Source organism: Halichoeres trimaculatus, unplaced genomic scaffold, assembly GCF_033239565.1.
Source record: "Halichoeres trimaculatus isolate MK-OKI-2021-1 unplaced genomic scaffold, fHalTri1.1 fHalTri1_scaffold_10, whole genome shotgun sequence".
In the NCBI taxonomy this organism is placed as follows: Eukaryota; Metazoa; Chordata; class Actinopteri; order Labriformes; family Labridae; genus Halichoeres; species Halichoeres trimaculatus.
The window spans coordinates 18,582,464-18,603,698 of record NW_027437187.1 but is presented as its reverse complement, the minus strand read 5'-3'; the positions used below and the strand labels follow the sequence as shown (position 1 = coordinate 18,603,698).

Below are 21,235 nucleotides of genomic sequence, written 5' to 3'. Positions count from 1 at the left end.
CAACCAGGACGTGAACATTCAGAACCACCCCTTTGTGCTAGGAGAAGGGCAGTAGGGACCTCTGCATTAAACTCCTAAAGTTTGCAGACGATACCACTATCATCAGCCTCATCTTAAGGGCAGAATGTTGGACAGTTGGTCCTCTGGTATAGTCCAAACAATCTGAGGCTGAACCTGTTTAAGACACCCTCCCCCCACCATTCTCAGCCACGCTGTGTCTACTGTGGACATTTTCTGGTTCATGGGATCCACTCCTGGGATCTGAAGTGGACCTCAACCAGGAAAAAGTGCAGCAGAGGCAGTACTTTCTCAGACAGCTCAGGAAGTTCATCCTGCCCCAGGAACTAGCTCATCATCCAGTCTGTTCTGTGTGTCTCCATCTCCATTTCTGTTCTGCTTGATTGAATAACATAAAATATCATATGGTAAGCAATGATTAGATGTGTGATTATTTAAATAATTAATTCTAGTTAGTCATGAAATTATGTATTAAAAAGGATATGATATGATTTTTTATGATACAGTATGATATGACACGTGAAATGACATGATATAGTATCAGATGTGATATGGTTGACATGATCTGACATGATATGATTTATTTTAGTATATAATTTGTCATGATATATGATATGATATATTATATTATATTAAAATTGACAAGCTAAGATATCATTTTATAGATGACTTTATATTCATGATATTGTATGTTTGGGGGTCCATTTAGTCACCTGAGAGCATGTTTCTTTATGTTTAGACATTTTTTGGCATCATTGTCATTTCCTGTTTTATTTTGGTACTTCCCTTCTCTCTACTCTTCTCATCTTGCTCCTTGTGCTCATTTGAGTCATTATCTCCTCATTTCTTGTGAATTTAAGCCCTGTGTGTTCCAGCCAACCTCTATGACTTTGTCTACACCGTTTGGATCAGTGTGAGCTGTTTGTTGAGCCTTTTGCTCAGAAGTCTGTGGACTTATTATGGGGAACTGGGTTCCGTTTATGATAAGATATGATGTGACAGACATAGTCTATATTCTATGTGGTAAGATAGTGTATGTGATATCTGATACAGCATAGTTTTGACTTTACCTCACAAGTTTTTTATTCTTCATGTTTGTTTGGATTAAAATTTGTTTACACTTAGATACTTAAAGAACAATGATTTGTTCCCAAGTGTTCACGTATGACACAATATAGCTCTGAAGGTAAATAAATGCAAAATTTATATTAGAGATGTTAAAAAATCTTTTGAGATGTTAAAAATATCTTTTAGTTTTGAGGAATATGCTCATAAATATTTGTTATAACTTTCCAAGAAAAGGGTCATTTTTAATTTTGTTTCTGGGATTAGCACAAAAAATAAAAAATAAAAAAAAACAGAGGCACATCATAAAACATGTGTATCCTCCCTGTACCACCAGGTGGTGTAGATGTGTCCCTTTAATCAGACACCTTTCTCGTCCTCATTTAACCTCAAGGACGCAGCAGCAGATATTATGACAGACTTGGGTTGCATCCAGACATGCAAAGATGGATGTCATACCAACCAAATTAGATGTTTTATTATTCATGATTTGATTTTAATACATGGGACAAATGATCCTCATTGTCTGCATCTGTTCTATTTTCTGCCTTATAAGTCTTTCCATATGTTTCCCATACCGACTGGATCATCAGAGCTTCATCTACATTCAACGCATTTTCACCTCAGCAGTCACATCTATTCAGCGTCCAAACGCTCTGCCTGTCTGTCGGCTGCTTACACTCCATTGTGTCATTTCAGGGTCGTTTCAATGCGGCGCAGAAATTTGCAAATCAGCTCTTTTGCTCCTCAGCATATCAGACAGGATTATCCTCAAGCAGTGCACGGCCTGTCTCACTGTTTGTCTGCTTCCTCTGCCACTGCTCATCAGGCTGACACACGCACTGTACATCTGACCCTTGCATCTTTTCAAGGCCTTTCTTAAGTATCAAAACCATCACGACCACCACGCAGGCTGTCAGTCACACAACTGATATGGTCAAGTATTTAACAAAGTCAGAGGTGATATCTTTGGTGCAATGTACAGGGAGGGTATTGTATTTGAATCCACCATTTTGGAGAGTTCTCACCCTCTTGCATGAAAAAGACTGCACGTCTTTACTTTTACTCATCACTACACTCACCTGTTCCTTTTTAAGGGTTTTACTTTCAGACAATGGAACATGAGTACTTTCTGTCAAGGAATTATCTTCATCTTTTACGCTGTATGATACTTTTGGCATTTTCGTACACAATCAATAACAAGGAGATTTGTGTGTGCTACTTGATTTTCTATCAGATATGTAGAAACTACAACTGCACAACCTATGTGCACAAATTCATGTACTCAACAGAAATATTTAGAGGAACCAGGATGTTGAACTTTTTTTTTTTATCAGCATTGTTAGGTTGTGACTGGTAAGGTGTCCAACAATGTATTTGATTCAATGAGTGACTGAACATTCTGTCCACAAAAATCCTGAGCTGTAAATAATCCTAGCTCTATTAGATCAGCTAACATGTTGCAGAGTAAAAAAATGCCCCAGAAACAGAAGCACAACACGACTGAAGCAACAAGTCCTTCAGTTTAAATTTTAAATTCTAAAGTAAAGTATCTCAAAACCTTCTTTAGTATAGTACGCTATGAAATGTACCATATATTGAATGTATGTTAGTTAATGTACTGTGTTTCAACTTTGTGGCAAGTGTGCGGTTTAGTAGTAGGAGTGTTATATCAAACTGGGTAGAATAGAATAGAATAGAATAGAATAGAATAGAATAGAATAGAATAGAATAGAACTTTATTGTCATTGTAACAAGTACAACGAAACTGAAGTCACGGCAGCAATCAAGAAAAAAAAATAAGAAAGTATATGGAAAGTGCAAAAAAGGTCCATAAGAAAATAGATGATGACAGCTTGTCCATCATTCTCCAGTTCAGCCAGCCTCCACCTCCACAGGGTCCAGGACTGAGCTTCTTGGATTCTTGGATTCCTGGATCCTGTCTGCTCACAGCAGGTGAAGCTCTTCCAATGTGGCATTGGTGTCTGATGTTAGCTCTGTTAGCCATGTCTGTGAATAGCATGATGCTACTCTCCCTTCTGGTATTCCCTCTGTTGCAAACTCGTCCATCTTGTTGGAGACAGATCTTACGTTCTCAATAACGATGGATGGAAGGACAGGTCCATGTCATCACTTCTTAGCTCACACCTGAGAACCAGCACATCGTCTTCACCTCCTTCTCCTCACCTTGTGGGAAGACATCAGGCCTTACACCAGTTAGCATTGATATGCTACAGGCCTCTAACAACTGAGTTCACATATAAACAATGTGGCCATGGTTACATGTAAGATTTCCAGACAAACACAGAAGAAACAATAGTAAAAATATCGCTGAAGCCACAAAAAGTTTGGTGTCCATGACCAACAATTAACCATACAAAGTGATGATCCACTCCATATACAAAGATGACGAAAAAGAGACAAAAAATATTACAAGAAACAGACAAAGAAGAGAGAGCTGCTGTAAAAGGAAGCCATAGCCAACGGGGCGGCGCCTAACAACTCAGTAAACGTAACATGTTAGTGAGCATTCAGTGGTAATCCATTCTGGGGATCCTGACAGAGCCAGTCTGAAACATGCAGCCACATCCTGGCAGAGCAGTGATAGAGGAGGGTCTTCCTCTGTCTTGAGGAGCTACAGGTGAATACTGAGTGAACCTGTGAGCAGTTTGAGAGAGCTGCTGTGTTGCTGAATGTGCTAATTTCCCAATGAATGCTAACATCTTAGGTCTCTGTGTATCCACTGATGTGTGCTCAAACTCAATAACATGAGGAAAAATGGACATTTTGGGAATAATAACTTGAAAATACAGAAAAATTGCCTAATCAGCCAAAATTGCCACAGAGCCTCTGCAGTACCTCAAAGGACCCCCTTGGGGCCACGGACCCCCTGTTGAAGACCTCTGCTCTACAATATGAACTGGCTACGATCAGCTCAAGTTCCCTACAACCCAAAAAGTAAAAGCAGTACACACATGGAGGTTATGGACCCCTTTTTTCTTTCCACTTCAATATTTTTGTAGAATCAATGGTTTAATAACAAATGCGATACAAAATAAATAAATAAATAAATAAATAAATAAAAAAAGAGAAGTAAAGATACTGTTAAGTTACTCATCTACATTATGCCCACACTGGTGTCAGGACTGAAGTCAGTGATGTAAACAGTGTATTGCTGCTTAAAGGTTATTTTTCTGTCTGGTCTGTGTCAAAGCAGTACGTCACACACAGTGTGTTAACTGGTCTATAAAAACCTGCTGAAGCTGATGTGTGTACTGTCTGATACAACACAGAACAGGAGTTACCATGTTTGGAGCAACTGTATGAGGATCACTGAGCTTTTACTGGACCACGATGTAATGTGTGTGAGATTATGTAACCTGACAGGTCGGGGAAAAGGCAAATACATCGGGGAAAAAAACCCTTTTAAGTCTGTTTTCAAGATATAATGTCAAAATGATGAACTTAACCTCCCTATTATTGTAACAGTTTTTGATTTCCTGTTTTATCGTGTAGATCTTACCTCAGTTTTTATGTCTTGCACCAATTTCCTGTCTATAAATCATATCCTTGTTTTCACTTTGGTGCTTACTTGTGTTGATGTTTCGTGCTCTTTCATTGTTATTATTTGTTACTTTTTTGTTCTTGTGGTTGTTGTGTGTTGGTATTTTGTTCTTATATCGTTTTTGCCTCATGTTTACTGTCTTTCCTTGAGGTTTCCTAGGGTTGTTAACTTACCTTTCATTAATACCTTGTATCTTTGTACCGCCTGTATAAATGTCCTGTGGTCTTGTTCTTGAGTTGAATTTCATTTTTTAATGTTTTATTTGTAGTTTCCAGTGTTTCATGTCAAGTTTTACTTCCTTTACCCTCCCTTGTGGTTGTATGCCCTTCCCTTGTTGTCTACACTCAGGCTCATTTGTGTGTATATAATGTGTTGTCTGTCTCAGAGTGTCATCATGTTTTCTTTGTGTCCTTTAGGTTTCCTGAATGACTTTTTGTGTTTTGAATCCAGGCTAATTTTCAATTTCCTTTTGTTTTGCTTTCTGTCTTTTGTTTAATGAATATCTTCACTCTTCTACAAATTGAGTCCCTCTCCTTTGCTACCCACCATGACAGGAGCAGTTCTTAGGTAAAAATAGAATTTTCATTTACTTATTCCCAGTATGTATCCCTGGTTGTGTGTCTCATTAGAGTGTTGAAGGTTGTAAATATAAGTTAATATTCATGATGTTAGTTACAAAAACAACTGAGACATTTTAGACAAACTGATCTGATGGTAGAGCTAAAAAAACACATTTGTGTATTGTTGTATTTGTTGTAAGTCTGGAACAACAAAGGAAGAAAACTGTAAAAAACTGCAAGGCAGCCTCATGAATGTTTAAAACTAGTGTTAAAACATTCTAGCTAAAGGAAATAGGTCTTTTTGTGATAGATCTCACACACACACACACACACACACACACACACACACACACACACACACACACACACACACACACACACACACACACACACACACACACTGCCCATGTGATGTAGATGCCCTCTGCTCCGGTTTCACAGGGAGGAGGGAGGCAGCGGTTCAATGTAAACCCTGTCACTGATGAAGGGAACATCAGGAGCAGAGTCACTCACCGGTCTCCACTGCACTTTCCTCAAATGTGCGGGGTTTTTTTCGCCTCCTGCGTGTGTGGATCATAACTCCGGGAGTCCTCGGCCTTTAAATGGGAGCAGCTGCTTTAACTTCCATAAACTGTTTTCTTTGCTGCCGGCAGGGTCACCGAGCTGCGCACTCACTGTGGACTTCTCTATCGACACAAGCAGGCAGAGAAGCTGCTAAATGACTGATTAGTCTCTCGAAATGTTTTTTTCTTTTTCTTTTTTTTTCTGAGACTGGATCCCCGTACAGCTGGCCTAGAAGCTGTGAGTGACCTCTGCCTTAAAAGCCTCGGGGAAGTTAAGGATAAGAGGGTAAGGACTGCAGGAATTAATTTCTACTAAAAATTCAGGAGTATTTTGTTCAGCTCCACTACCAGAGGCACTATTACTATTATTACTACTATTACTACTACTATTTCTACTACTACTACTATTACTACTATTACTATTACTCCACTGCTTGTTAGGTATTTGCTGCTGGAGTTTCATGATTTGTAAATGAAAAAGTTACGTACAGACACCTGACAAAAAGCTGTGACACAGCTGACAGAGTGTTGATGAACTCGGACCATGATGCTTTGCTCTGCCAGAGGGTACAGCAACAAACCAGCATCAGCTCCCTGGCTGAGGGTTAGCTTGTCACACACACTACCTCGTCAAATGACTATGTACTGACGCACTGAGGAGTCAGGGGCTTCAGGCCACAGCATGGGCAACTCCTCGGGAAAGGAAGATGAAGAGGAGGGAGAGGAGGGAGGGAAAGATGGAGATGAAGCAGAAATCGCACCAAAGAAGAAGAAAGAAGAGGAGGAAGAGGTGGAGGATGAGCTTCCACTCGGGGTGGAGGAGTTGTTTGAGAGTGGAGATCCAGTGCTGGACTTGAGCTACCGGAAGTTTAAGCGTCTTCCCATGCGTGTTTGTGGACTGATGCATCTGGAGAAGCTGTATGTATGTGGAAACAGTCTGCGCAAACTGCCTGACAACATATCCCAGCTGCAGGGTTTGAGGACCCTTGCCCTCGACTTCAACAAGATAGAGGATGTCCCTATGGCTGTTTGCCAGCTCACTAATCTTACCCGCCTCTACCTGGGCAGCAACCGTCTGATGGGCCTGCCACCTGAAGTAAAGAACCTGCAGAATCTGCGCTGCCTCTGGGTTGAGAGCAACTACTTCCAGAGGTTTCCTCGGGAACTCTACGACCTGCCCCATCTGAAATCTCTACAGATTGGGGACAACCGGCTGAAGACACTGCCACCTGACCTCTGGCGTATGGCAGCACTGAGGGGATTATGGCTTTACGGGAACCGCTTTGAATCCTTCCCCAAGGTCCTGCTGCGCATGCAGGGTTTGGAAATACTTGATCTGGACCGCAATAAAATATCTGAGTTTCCCAGCTTGAAGCGTCTCAAAGGCCTCCGGCTGTTCTCATACGACCATAACCCTGTGGACGAGCCTCCACCAGTAGGTGAGGAGGTCCTTGTGGTTGGCGAAGGTGCTGCTGAGTTTTTGGAGGCGCGTGAGGCCAGAAAGGAAAGGCTCCGAAAGGCTGCAGAGTTAGAAGCTGAAGAGTTAGCTCAAGCAGGAGAGGAGCCAGTGATTCACGGCATCCTGAAGAACAGTAGCTCCAAACAAGCAGCCAACGAAGCTTTGGTAAATGTAGAGGACTCAGAAACTAGAGAAGAGGGAAAAGGAGAGGGGGACGAGGTGTTTACTGAGTACGACGGCGTTGAACTGGAATATGACGAAGAGGGGGTTGAGTATGAGACTGAGGAGCTGATATGTGAGGGAGAGGGGTTTGAGTACGAAGGAGAGGAGCTGGAGTATGAGAGAGCTCAGATGGACTACGAATACGAGGAGCTGGAGCAGGATGAGGCAAGATAAAAGGATGTAAAAATCTCCTCATACATCCAGACTCAGACACTCTGCTGGCAGGTGGAGATGGCTAACACACAATCCATACTTTATTTATTAAAGAAGTTGATTTCAAGTTGGGCGTGTTACTAACTTATATGTGCTGCTAATTCTTTACCCATTCTTAACTGTGAAAATTAGCTCTGAAGAGTGAACGATAAACTGAAACTACTATGACATCTCAATCGGTTGAAAAGGACCACACCAGAGTAGGGCTCAAGTAGAAAATGTATTAATGTGTGTTGTCTCTTTTAATGTGTATAAAAGTTTTCCTCAAAGGATAACTGGTATGGAAGTCAAGACTGGCCCTCATTTTCTTAATGGATTTTTCTCCAGAGCAAAACTTCATTATTATCAAGAGGATTTTCTTTAAGTGACACTTATATATTTTATCTATAATAGATGAGTAATTGTTTTGCCACATACAGACTGGTGTCTTTATATCTTTAGCAGCTGATTTAAGACAAGGATAACTAATGAGCGTAAACCAAGCATTATAAACAGGCTGTATTTCAGGCAGAGCCCTGAGGTGAACTCTCTACAATAGTTTTTACAGTTTTCATGTGTTAAAAAAGATCCTTAAAATTATTCGAAAGGATCTCAGTAGTAAATCTTTCCCTTTCCAAATGTAATGATATTGGATTTTTTTAATTTCATATGAAGACAGGGTTTCTGTCTCAAGAAGAAGACCATAATTAATCTGCACTGTCACTAAACTGCTCTAAAAAAGATTACAAACTCATCCATCCTTGACTTCCGTACATCAGAGACTGTGACTTCTGATAATAAATATATTCCCAGATGACGGCATTGTCTTTTGTTTGTTAAAAAAAAACATGTTCTCATTTCAAACCAGCTACTGTTTATATACTGTAGTATTCATCACGACCAGTGTCTGTTTTATGTGCCCGCCAGAGCACCTCGACTCGGCTCATTGCTATTTTTATAAGCTGAGCCTGCGTGCTCATGTAGATGTGTGTATTGGATTTAGATTTACAAAATATTTATGACATGCCAAACACAAGCCCCCAAACCCTTGTCAGTGTTGTGTAAGCAGTCCTGCAGGCGTCAGTGCCAAGAAAGAGAGAGGGAGACAAGCAGCATTATTAGAGGGAGGAATAGCTGGGGAGCCTCACCATAAAAGGTAAGTCCATAGGGAGGCTCTAAAATATGAACTGGAACCAATTAGGCAGGATTTTAAATGAAATAAAAGTAAACCCTGACGCCACTTGTAGGTCAGAGACTCAGATCTATCATGGCCTCTGCGTACTCCTCCAGTCAGTGATGACACCTCTTCTGCCTGTCTTCAACATAAAGCAGGCCGGCCCTTGTTCTCCTCTCATCTCAGCACTAATTATTCATGTCAGGCTCGTATGTAATCCAATCCTCTTTCCCTTCACGTATCTTTTTCTCACATCTCATTCAAAGAGTGAAATATTTATCACAGTGTTGCAATATTGATGCTCATTCTCATATGGCAGCTTGTTTCAACTACAGTGTGCTGTGCAAACAATGTTAAAAGCCAGAGTTCTGCTTAGCAGGATAAAACTGTTCACTTCACATGTATTTGAGGATATTTGTGTGATGACTCTAATAAAAAGCTGTTAATGAATACAATAGCTTAATTAACTGACCTTCAGAATATCAGAGGTGAGTGGAAAAATGCCTCAGTGTTACCTTTCAAGCTGTTTCACTTGCCTGATGAGCAGACGGCCCTCATTATCCACTTTCAGTAAAAATAAAGAAAGCAACGGCAAGTTATGCTAGCTTTATATGTCTAACACCCCAGACTGGCAGGAAAAGCTACAGGTGAAGAGCTACAATTTTTGGTTTCAAAGAACAACAGTTCATATTCTGCATGAAACTTTATCCTATGAGCAGAAAACCATCCTTCTTGTGCCCTACTTCCTAGTTTTCTATATCCTCATGTTTGGTCGGGCTCTGGATGGTTATGGTAGTGTTGTGGCTAAGTCCCGCCCACAAATGCAATGAACAAATCACAGAGAGTATAACCTTCCCATAAGCTTACCGAGCTGTAAACAACAATCATCAGCAAGGGTGGTGTCTGCAAGTTTTTTCTCTGCTCACTGCAGAGAGACATTAGCAGCTAATTACACATGATCTATTATCCATACTGCACAGAGCCCCTCTGTGGCTTTAAGTGTCTCTCGTTTTGTCTCGGTGATTGTGTTTATTTGGCTTGTGTTAATAACGTGAAATAACTGCTGTGTCTGACATCTGGCCCACAGGAGGTGGATGGTATAAAGCCACAGCACACACATGTAATGTTAAAACACCATGCCTCTTAGCTCTGCACTCTTCTGCGTGTGTCTTTGCCATGGGAGGCAAAAGAGTTTGACACACTGCAGAGGACGCCTGGAATCAGTGCTGTACTCAGTGCGGGTGTAATTATTTTGCTCATTAGTTTACACTCCTCTCATTCTCTGTAGGTCGGAGACAGCGGGGAGGCCAAAGACAAAGCATAATCTCCCTCACTCCCTTTTTGGCTTTCTCATGACTCACTCACGTCTGACAGGCAGCTTTTCAACTTGCACAAAGACGACGTCACACAGAGATTACAATTACATATTTTTTGACAAGATTCATTTTAAAAACAACAAAGACGGGGGATTGATTGAGGTTTTCAGGGTTTGACTGTAGGGAAATAAATAACTGCAACAGTTTGTCACACAGTCAGATTTTCTGTGATTGAACTTTATTTTTGTGGAGTCATGCAGGCTTAGGTGTGTGAATCTAGCCTCTGAAGATGAGTCTGTGAAATATAAAAAGCTTTTGTAAATCAAAGTACAAACAGGCTTAATAAAACTTCAGGTGTGGTACTGCTACGTACCTGTCCATGTCTCGACGATTATAGGCGTAGTCCTTTACTGGACTGATTACTCCACCATGGGTGAAACCAGTTTCCAGCTTTTCATGGCCAGTATGATAACAAAACCTGAAGAATAAAGTTTACAATACCAGTCACAACATAAATGGTTGAATATTTTTTGTGGTTTTCTATGTTAGTCAATTAGTATTGTCTTGAAGGCACAGTGAGGAGTTTTTGATGGGTGTTTATAACCTACATAGTGAATCAAAATTATCAGCAACCAGACTGGTTATCTTGTTCTCACTTTAGAGCTTGTGTTCAGGGCCAGGTTATCCTCAAAAGTTTAAATTAAATCCACCCTGAAGTGTGTAGGTCTCTCACTTATAAGACTGCTTCTCTGCTTTATGAGAGCAAGACTAAAAGTATTTGGATATTTTCCTTATGTCAGCATTTATTAAGATATTGAAAAATGAGACATGACTTGGGCCTGACCAGTTAATTGACATCTGCTGATGATCAGAAGTAAACTTAATATTTGACAGATTATCTGTATCAGCATTTTATTTTAAAGATCCCATATTATGCAAAAATCACTCTATTAAGTCTTTAGTGAAATTTGTGGGTCTCTGGCTTTCCTCCCAGCTCACAAAATGTAAGGACAAAACCTGTTCTTAGTAGTGCTTGTGAATGTAAAATCCTGATCTAAAATGAGCTGTTTGGAATTTCCGGGGTTTGCCGACATCAGAGATTCCCTTTTTTAAAACCAATCAAGAGCAAGTCTGACCTGATTGGTCCACCAGAGCAGATACCCCCGAACCAGTGGTGATTGCTCTAAGACTGCAAGGGAAGCTCAGCTTCCCCTAAAATATCCCCCAAAAAAGTGGTGATATGTACTGCTGTGTGTACATTTCATTGACAAAATATGCGCTAGAATTCCTTCATCTTTTGTTCAGAATCAGCTACCTATCACAGGTAAGTGGCTCGACCTCCTTCTCATTCGTCCCCGCAGCGTCTCAGCGCTTTAACACAGTCAGATGCTGGGCGTCTTCTGACTTCAGCAGGGAAGCGTAGAGTGGGTTGTTCCACTGTGGAAACTGAACGGTCACTGGATAACTGCTAAGCCCCCCCATCGGATGCTGAGCGTCTCCGGGGGTCTATGAGGCAGTGGGCTGGCCTGGACGCTGGGCTTCTGCATGATGAGTGGATGATCTGTCTGAGGCTGAATCCCTTTTTGATTGACAGTGAAATGAGCCACTCAACGATCTTGAAGTATAACCTTCCACCGGAGCATCTTCTGAGTTTTACAGTCAACTGTTCTGGACTGAACCAGAGGCTTTATCGATCTCCAGCGAGTTTTCCTTTCTTGAAAGCCACGAGCGTTGTGTTTAAAGATCTTCTCTCTTTTCACCAATAAGCAGCTATAGCTGCGGAGCATCTCGCCCTGTCACTCACACTTATAGCCTGTCGAAATCTCACGTAGCAGCTCCAGCTGCTAGCAAGCTGGCACGGAGGGTAGAATTTATGTTTAAATAAATAAGCAAATTTATGATGTGGGCCAGAAAAAATGAGCTTAACCTCCTTGACTGACCAGCAGCTGCCACTGCCCCGAACCCCCTCCCTGCCCACTCCCCTCCCCGCTGCTGGAGAGAAATCTCTCCAGCAGCAGGGAGGAGAATACCAAAGTTGAAGAGCCATCACTGCTTTTTTTTGGCTGTAAACAGCCACATAGTTCCATGCACAAGCTTCCCATCTTGGAAGAAGACAAGACTAAGTGGCTAGAGTTCATTTATGAGGGAAATGTGCCAGCTACACTCAGTAAAACTGTGCATGTGTGTGCTAGTCACTTCACGGCTGACTGCTTTTCCAACTTTGGACAGTACAACAGAGGGCTAGCAAATAGACTGGTTCCGAATCCAGGCGCATTACTAACCATCCGCCAACAAACCTTGGACCCTGGAAATGTGAATATTTTAAATGCTGTGTGCTGTGGAGCAGATGTAAGAGCTTTTCCTCAGTGTCCCCCCTGTCTCTGTGTTAGCTTCAGGATGCTAACTTGTTGCTTGCTGCGGTTAGCCTGTAATGTTAGGGTAAACGAGCTTAGCTGTTTTCTAAACATTGTGCACTCAGAGTTCGTGGTGCCACCATCAGTGATGCAGAAGAGCGGGAATCAGCAGTTGCAAATTCGCATACAATGGACACGCCCACTAAATCAGAGCGTTCTGAACAGAGGGGCTATGAGAGCCTGGAAAAAATGCTGCTATGCTTGATTTATTGGCTTTTTGGACCAAAACATGTCACTACCATTTCATGAAGACATCAATGATCCATATTAAACTGCAGAAAAGGAGCATAATATGGGACCTTTAAGAACCATAGATAATTATCATAGTCTCTCCCTCTGTGTCTATTTTCATCCACCACTCTGACAATTATGGGACGCAACTGTACTGCTAGTGTAACTGGTTAATTAGTAACTCCTGTAAATTGAGTTGAAGATTTCAGTTTTGTATAAGAAAAAGCCTAAGTCCTGCATTTGCGTTTATTCAATTTCAAATAAATATTTTTTCAATTTCTGAATGTTGATGAAAGTTTTTAGTATTAATGTAAGCAGACATCAGCTCCATGTAATGGTTTAATGAACTGCTCCAAGGGTCACCAATGTGGTGCCCGTGGGCACCTGGGTGCCCGCAAGAGCCACTCTGGGTGCCCACGAGGCATGTATCAAAAAACAGCGCTGCTCACAATGGAGCCCCTTACTGCTATCATTTTTCTGTAAATCATTAATAATAATTATGAAATAATTAACGTTGACCTGTGAGCAGTCTCTTCACAAAGTATTACCACTTTTACTACGATTTGTGTTATTAAAAAGTGATCTGTACAATTTTGTTCAGGAAGTTTTTGTCAGACAAGTAGCCCTTCGTGCCACTTATTTGCCATCAGGTAGCCCTTAGTCTCAGAAAGGTTGGTGACCCCTATGCTAGTCATTGGTATCAGCCCTGGAAAAACTACATCTGTTGACCCCTTATCACACATATTGTGACTAACCTACAGTAATAAATCTGATGTCTAAAGTCACAGCTGATTATGCTTTATAGCTACAAATCAATGTGTTCAGTAGAACACATGAAAACTCCTCACAGACCTTTAAGGTATTAATCAAACATACCATACTTACATGTTATCATAATGAGTGGTGAAGTGTGAACGATCAAAAGGCGTTTTGGGGAAAGTCTCGTCTTTTGGAGCATTTGAGAGAAACCCTGTAGACTCCTAGAAACACAACAACAGGCTCATAACAAAACCAAACAGAGTAACACAGCCAGAGTAATATGAGCCAAATTTAAAGAGTCAGATAAAAATATATATCACCTTTTTTCCAATGGTCTTCTTAGTTGGGAACGCCTGTTTTATCTTGAATGATGGCAGAATGAAGGGCTAGAAAAGCAGAGAGAAGAAACATGAGGTAAAAAATTTCATGTAAATCTACAATAAGGGATTGGCAGAGGACTCACGAGGTCACAGGCCCAGGGAGGGATGGCACCTCGAGTGTATCCTGATTCTTGACAAGAACTTCCACACATGTTTGGTGTGACGTCATTGCCCTTCAAGAGGAGCACAGCAAGACATGACCTTGTAAATAATTTTACACCTGTGTTCTCCAAAAAGAAGCAACATGGAACAAGGTCGTGTTACTACCTGCAGAGCTGACGGACACAGGAAGTCACTTTTCATCACTGAACGGTAAGTCTGCTGTGGAACAGTCTGAAAATCAACAAATAAGAAAATAAAGTATCTAATGCATGATTAGAAAAACACAAATGGTAGATGTTTTTTGTAACCAAATGCTGTGTTGTTAGGCATAGAGTAAAAAACACAGGAAAAGGGAATTAGATGTAGAAGTCTATTGGTATCAGTGACTGAATGGTATTGATTATTAAATTATTTAACAACAACTCTGTGCTGCAAAATTAATTTCTTTTATAGTAACCTCCTTTGATACTTGCCAAAGAGATTTTCCTGGGTTTTCTGTCTGTGTCCCTCGTAAAACCACTGTCTGTTTTTGGACCCACAATCACATGGTTCAGATGAGCTGGTGAATATGAAAACATGATGAGACAAAAAATGAGAGCATGAGAAGTAATTTTGGATGAAAGGTTTATATAATGTTTGTATCATAAAGTCCTCTCTAAATGCTAACTTCAGCCTAATGCATTAAACTTTTACCTGTCTGCGTGAAATGTTTTGGCTCGTACAGTCTTTGGTATTCAGTCTGAGGACACACACACGCACACACGCACACAAAGGGACAGACTGAGAGAAACAAACTGTCTGATATTTCTATGGCATGTTTCTCATAATTTTCACCTCGTTGTTTCAGTTTATATCATGCCTTTCTTTCCAGCATAGCTGTTTTTGGATGACTCCTCAGCTGATGGAAGCCACTCTGTCTGTGTTTGTCGAGCAGATTTGGTAAAGAACCTGAACCATCAGGGTGGATATGAGACTGATAGTGTCGTTTGGTTTGAGAAAAGAAGTTGTCCAATAACATGAGCCTGTACAAAAGGACAACAAACCTCTGTTAGACAAAGCAAGCTTTCTGAGGCTTTAAAACAACTTTTTCATCACAGTTCAGTCACAGACACTGTTTAGGAGAAACACAGAAGAAAATGTGCTTTCTAAATGTCTTTGTGCTTCAAGAGTAATCTGGCTTTTTGCAGGGATTTTCACAAGGCATGCAGGTATCTTCAAGCTAACATGTACAGGCAGGATAGGCAGGGCAGTGTTTCACAGCTTACAGCCTGTTCGAGGTATTCAGGAGCCGAAATTTCAACATTAACAATTTCCTGTATTAACACAGTGGCCACAGAGTCATTCTGCATCCTGGAGCACAGCGCAGACATGATAACATTTGTGTTAGCGACAACTTCTGGAAACAGTACAAGAATTCAAAGTTTATGTTAGCTGTAATCTGGGAAACAGTTCTGTGTCTGTTTCTGTGCTTAATCTGTACAGAGAATACTTTTTTAGTTTGTTTTCAATCTGTTTCAAGCTGTAATAACTTTAGGAATTGGAAAAACAAAGGTCTATATGTTATATCTGAGCGGAGATACTAACAGGCAGGAATCTGGTAGCATCAGACCTAGCATGTCTGGTAACGTGTAAATTAAATAATAGCGTGTCACCATAGCAGTGTGACATAGGCTATTTTCCAAACCGCCTACGACATGTGAATGTCGTATGTAGTAGGCACTGGCACTATCTACTGTAGAAAGCCAAGTACTACCTACTGCTTTTGCATTTATGACTGTTCTGTTGGGTCTGTTTTGTAGTAGTCTTGGAAGGCAGAGCTACAGATGAAGTTAGGTTTTTTGCCTTTAATATAATATACAAAACAAGCTATGGGCAGATCTCTGCATTTAGTTATTTAGTTAATCATATCACACAGAATCATCATTCTTGATTTCAAAAGTTAGTTGACTGAAAATAAATCTGGATTTTTATTTTTACAGCTGATGAAAAAAACACTTCCTTATAATCCACGTATAGTTAAAAAAAGAGTAATTAATGTTTTATATGGGCTTAAATGAATTTGAAGAAGTAAACACCTCTTTTACAACTAGAAGTGACAAGATTTACCAGTTTTTTTTTCTTATCACTTCACTTCTATCTCACGGACCGTATAACGCTAATATTGTTGTGTTGTAGTTATAATGCTGAATCATTCCACTAGATGGCGGTAATTTACTGAAACCTGCCACCCGCATTAACAAACAGTACACAACTTACTACACTGCTAGCCACCTTCTACAGAAAACAGCTTCAGTGTACCCGCTAATAAATCCAACGAAGAAGACAAATGCAACACAGTAACGATGGACGACATCCAGCGGTTTGTCCTCTTTGGTATGTGGCTTTTTGGTACCAAGTCCTCTGACTGTGAAACGCAGCCGCTGTTGCATAGTAAGTGATGATTCTTTCGACCAATCAACGTTCTGCAGTGTTGTAGCTCCACCTTCTGGGTTCGGATTGGTTTAGTCTGGCACTCCTACAGAAGGGGGCCAAAAAGTGGGATGGCTCGTCTCAGTTATTTGGAGGTCTGTCCTGAGATTAGTCAGTGGAAACGCTGTAAAATGCGTGCCGTGCCGAGACAAACCAAACTGAACCGCTGTAGGCTACTAGCGTGCGAACACTCTTAGGTTAGCTTTTCACTGTTCGCTTTCAGTCACTAGCGGTGAATTTAGCTTAAAATTTGTTGGATAATGGCTAATTAGCTGTATTGAGGCTAAAAGTTGCTACAAGTTACCTTCTTTCACCTTTTGCACGTGGCTTTATTAGTATCTAATGTTAGTTTTCATCCAATTTCTTACTAAGTATAATAAGCGAGAAATTATAAAGCTTATGTACGCCTTTTCTTTTGTGTTCCACATTGATATCTAACTGTTCCTCTGTTCATTTACAATACTTTAAAACATCTATGTTAGTAAGAAAGGGGTTAATTAATTATTTTTATTTTTTTAGGCTTTCAGGCTGTAATATTTAAACATTACTGTGTTTACTGTTTTCTGAGGAGACAGCATTTAGACTTCCCAGCCTCAGCTGTGTGCTTGAGGAAAACAGCTGATGAGATTATTGTCAGTGGCTTTGTCTGTGTTCACGTGTCTCAGTAGCAGCTCAGTGGAATATGACCATTATTATTAATTAAATTATTTACCGCTGTGGTTGTCCTGCTGTTACCTGTCACAATACCTTCAGTGAAAAAGTCACCCCCCCTAATTTCCAACTGAGGTTTAATCGCCAAGATTAAGAGCACTTGTATGGGTCTGAAGGTCATTTGAGAGGTGGGCCAGTGAAACAAAAACTAGCTGCAAAACTGGGTGCTGTATATTTGAATAACGTGGGATTGTAATAAACATACATTAAAAACACATTACTATCAAAACATAATGAGTCACTTCTCAGAAGCCTCCTTAAACAAAGCGAAGGACCTGAGAGTCTCAACTGCATTTTTTTTTTTTTTAGGTCAAAGCATATAATCTATCACTCTGACACTTACCCCATCTGAGGATTGTCAGTGTGGTCCAAACTGGGCTTGTAATAAATGGCAGGTCTGTTGTTTGCTGTAAAGCCTGAGCGGCCTGGATTTCCGAGGTGAGAAGAGAAGTTCACCATGCTCGGGTCTGAAACAGCTGACATATGTAGGTCATCAGTTTCTGAATCCTTATAAGGGTGAAGTTTTGAATTTTATGACGTACTCTCACCTTTCTGACCATAAAACTGTCTGTAAGAAGTGCTGGGGAGGTGGTCACTGCTTGTCCTGTTGCCTGTTGCTCCAATGACTGGCATGACTATCCCTCCGTGTTCATCCATCTGAGACCACTGTAATTGAAATCCACAACAGTGATAGATGTCAGAAATCCCCTGAGCATGTGCACAGTTGTGTAACCACCAATAAAAGCAGCAAAAATGGTTTTACCAGTTTAAGGTTTGATCGTTTCTGACACAGCTCAGAGCTCTGTGTGGAAAAGTGATGGCAGGGTTTGTTACAGTAATGTATTGAGTTCTCCCTTCATCAAAGTTTCTCTGCCATATGGCTACTTTTTTCTTGTTTACACCTGAAGTTAATCCCCAACAGAGATAAAATGTCAGACACTCATTAGACCTACCAGCAGCTCCTGGCTGTGAGTTCATCTCTCTGTGTTGTGATAGTTTGTGGGTATACAGGTGTCTGTTGCTAGGAGATCCAGCCAAACAACAGTCACATGACCTTAGTGCTATACATGCATCCTTTCAACACATTTAAAACCTCAATTAATGCAACTCTTTTTATATAAAAGCAGATTTTGACACAAAACAAATCCTGACACGTCTTTTTATGGTTTCCTCACAATGTCTCTTTTTTTGTTTGTACATATTTGCATTTAACTTAATTTAACTAGCTCCATCTTGTTGTAGGAGATCAATGCTTCCAGCCAGATGTTAATAACTTAAGTTTTGGTTTTATAGTCTTTAACTTTTTCATGAAGTAGCAAATAGTGTTTAGGTGTGGCTGTGTCCTAATGTATTAAAGCTGTTAGTTAGTAAAATAAGAAAATGTAAACTCTCAATTTCTCCAATGATACAAGCAAAGTCAGTTTGTAATTTTCAAAGATACAGTCTGCTCACCCATATCTTATTCATCGAACTGCTTTACATTTTTTTTTTGATAACTGAGAGGGCTTACAGTCGGAGAGTAAAGGAAACACTTCTACATTTGTTAAAGATACCATACAGTAAGTATTACACCTATCATAAAAAAAAAGTACAGACTTTTTATTTGTCATTATTGTATTGGGGTGTGTCCAGTTAAAGTAATGGATGAACAGATGCAGGGTGATGTCTACTTCAAACATTTTAATCTTTCTGATAAAATTTTCAGATTTTTAAACAAATTAATATCTCGTACTTGAATCGTGTTTTTGCAGATGATGAGTGTAAATAATCTTTCCCTGGTCATAACTGATTATCTCGTCACGTTTTGGCCTCTCAGTCTTCAAATCCTGCATTCAGTTTGTCTGACAGTCCACTGGAGGGCAGTGTGATGCCATGGTGGCTCTGACTTCAGTCCAGCCAGTCTAAGGTTATGTAAAAATGATGGATGGCTGGAAATTTACATCACATCTTGAGATATATATATATATATATATATATATATATATATATATATATATATATATATATATATAAAGTCCATCCCAGACAGGAGAGGGATATCTTTCTCTGCTGTTAGCAGGAGAAAATGTCCGAACACCATCTTTACATCTACATCCATACATCTACATAATTATCACATACCCTTGCCTGGTGTATTTAGGACAGTCTGAGGTGGACTCATGAGCAACTTCACAGGACATCCTTGGACTTTAATCAATCACCAACAGCCCTGTATTAAATTAAAACGTGGCCTCTGTTTTTCTCTACTTTTTAACAACCTGCTCAGGGAGCGAAGGCTGCAAACAGTGTGCTTTCCTCTCCTGTTAGAGTTTAAAGAGAGACTACCTGAACTTCTTTTCCACTGCCACCTCCTCATCATTAATTTCCCTTTACTCATTTTTTCATCACATTTCCTTGGACTCACACTGCATCCTCACCTCTGCCGCATCTCTTCTTTCTCCTCTTCCTTCCTCCATCTGTCCAGCGTTGGCAGTCGGTGGAGCCTATCTTTACCAAGCTGTTACTTGCATTGCTGTCCCACAGTCTTTCCTGCTTGACATGCTGTCGTGCCAAGCCTGGAACTGTTCATTATCCTCTCCAAAGAAAAAGAAAAAAACTACAGGGAAGCGTCTGCATCATTGAAAGTGACAGTCTCATTTCCTGCTTCTTTTCTCTTAAACACAATGTGCACATTATTGGCATTTGTAATTCTAATTTCAGAGGGATCCATACAGCATGAACAGACTGGGTGTCTATTTTCATTCCAGTCAAAGATTGCACCAGATGATTTCTCTTAATAGGACAACTTTTCCTCCACAGTCAGAGGAGAAACTGATCAGGGGGAGCACCTGCTGTACTCGCCTGCAGACTCTGAGCCACCCATGTGATTGTTCACCTCTGAAATACTGCAATCTAATTAATCCACATTTTGTAAACGTCCTGAGTGCCAGCCAGGCTCAGATTCTTGATCAAATTTTCAATAACACTGTGAACGGTGTGTCCTGCAACAGTTTGCCATTGAGATGTCACTAAGAATACAGAGGGGAGCTTAAAAAGAGGAGAAAAAGGTGGGTGCAGTACTTCTAAAAATAGACAGAGGTGATGCAAGCAAGGGTCTCCCGTCGTGTAGATATGCTTGGCTCGCCTGCAGCCGTCTGTTGTAGTTCAGGGAAGGACGGAGAGCTAGGCCCCCGTCTGCAGGAGCTCATCTGTGTTTCCTGTCCAGCTCTGCCCCTGATCCTCTGCAGCTCCTGGTTTTATCTGTCGGTTCAATAACATGTTCCTATGTCTGCAATAGAATAGCATGGAATTAATATTTCCACAGACATAAAGAGACAGCTCAGGCGCTAAGACCGCTCTTTGTGTGTGTCAGGTCTCAGAGGTGCTCGCTCTCGCTCTGCCTCAACTCTCCACTGTTCTGGGTTTTATCTTCTCTGTGCTTCCTTTTTGACTTCTCTACTTAATAGGCAAATCTGGCACGGATGGTTTAAAGTAAATTGCATTGTCATCTTTTTCCATTTCATATTTCAGTCAGCCCCGGTGTGTGTGTATGTGTGTGTACTGTACTGCTAAGGAGGTAGGTTGAGATGAGAAAGAGGGGGATTCAGGCATAAAATAAGACATTCAAAGTCAAAACAGATCCTTCTCCTGACAGGTATAAGACAGGCTGTTCTTTAACTCAAAGAGAAACTGATTAGATTTAAGAGAAACAATCTTCTCACCCTCATATTATTGTTGTAAGAAACGTCTTTGAATGTTTAAGCAGTTACTGTTTATATCTGACGGTTTAAAACTGAAATGCACACATACACAAACACACACACCTACACATCTGTTAAATCTACAGGCAGTGTCAAAAGGGAAGCAGACTGTAGGAACAATGCAGGAGCTAATTAGTGGAAAAAAAAATCTGTCACCATCCTTGAAAAAGGGATGAAAGATTCCTTTAGAGTGAAGCATATAGCTGTGAGACTCATTTACCTTCATGCTGACTGATGTGTCACCAAAGCACAGCTTCACTATACATTTTTAATTGCAGACAAAGGCAAAACAACC

At 40.6% G+C, this 21,235-nt stretch overlaps 2 protein-coding genes across 2 annotated transcripts; one reads left to right on the top strand and one right to left on the bottom strand.

Annotated features, from left to right (window-relative positions):
• The first annotated feature begins 5,703 nt into the window (after window positions 1-5,703).
• On the top strand, window positions 5,704-8,446 carry lrrc10b (leucine rich repeat containing 10B). Its single transcript, XM_074678156.1, has one exon. It carries the CDS (start codon window positions 6,454-6,456, stop codon window positions 7,624-7,626), a length of 1,173 nt encoding a protein of 390 aa, XP_074534257.1. The 5' UTR covers window positions 5,704-6,453; the 3' UTR covers window positions 7,627-8,446.
• A 1,913-nt stretch (window positions 8,447-10,359) lies between these two features.
• On the bottom strand, window positions 10,360-17,838 carry saxo4 (stabilizer of axonemal microtubules 4). Its single transcript, XM_074677210.1, has 9 exons — window positions 17,749-17,838; window positions 17,544-17,676; window positions 14,880-15,042; window positions 14,186-14,251; window positions 14,002-14,091; window positions 13,859-13,924; window positions 13,665-13,759; window positions 10,508-10,612; window positions 10,360-10,429 (listed from the first exon to the last, which is right to left on the bottom strand). The coding sequence occupies exons 1-9, from the start codon at window positions 17,831-17,833 to the stop codon at window positions 10,411-10,413; spliced, it is 822 nt and encodes a 273-aa protein (XP_074533311.1). The 5' UTR covers window positions 17,834-17,838; the 3' UTR covers window positions 10,360-10,410.
• Between the last annotated feature and the right edge of the window lie 3,397 nt (window positions 17,839-21,235).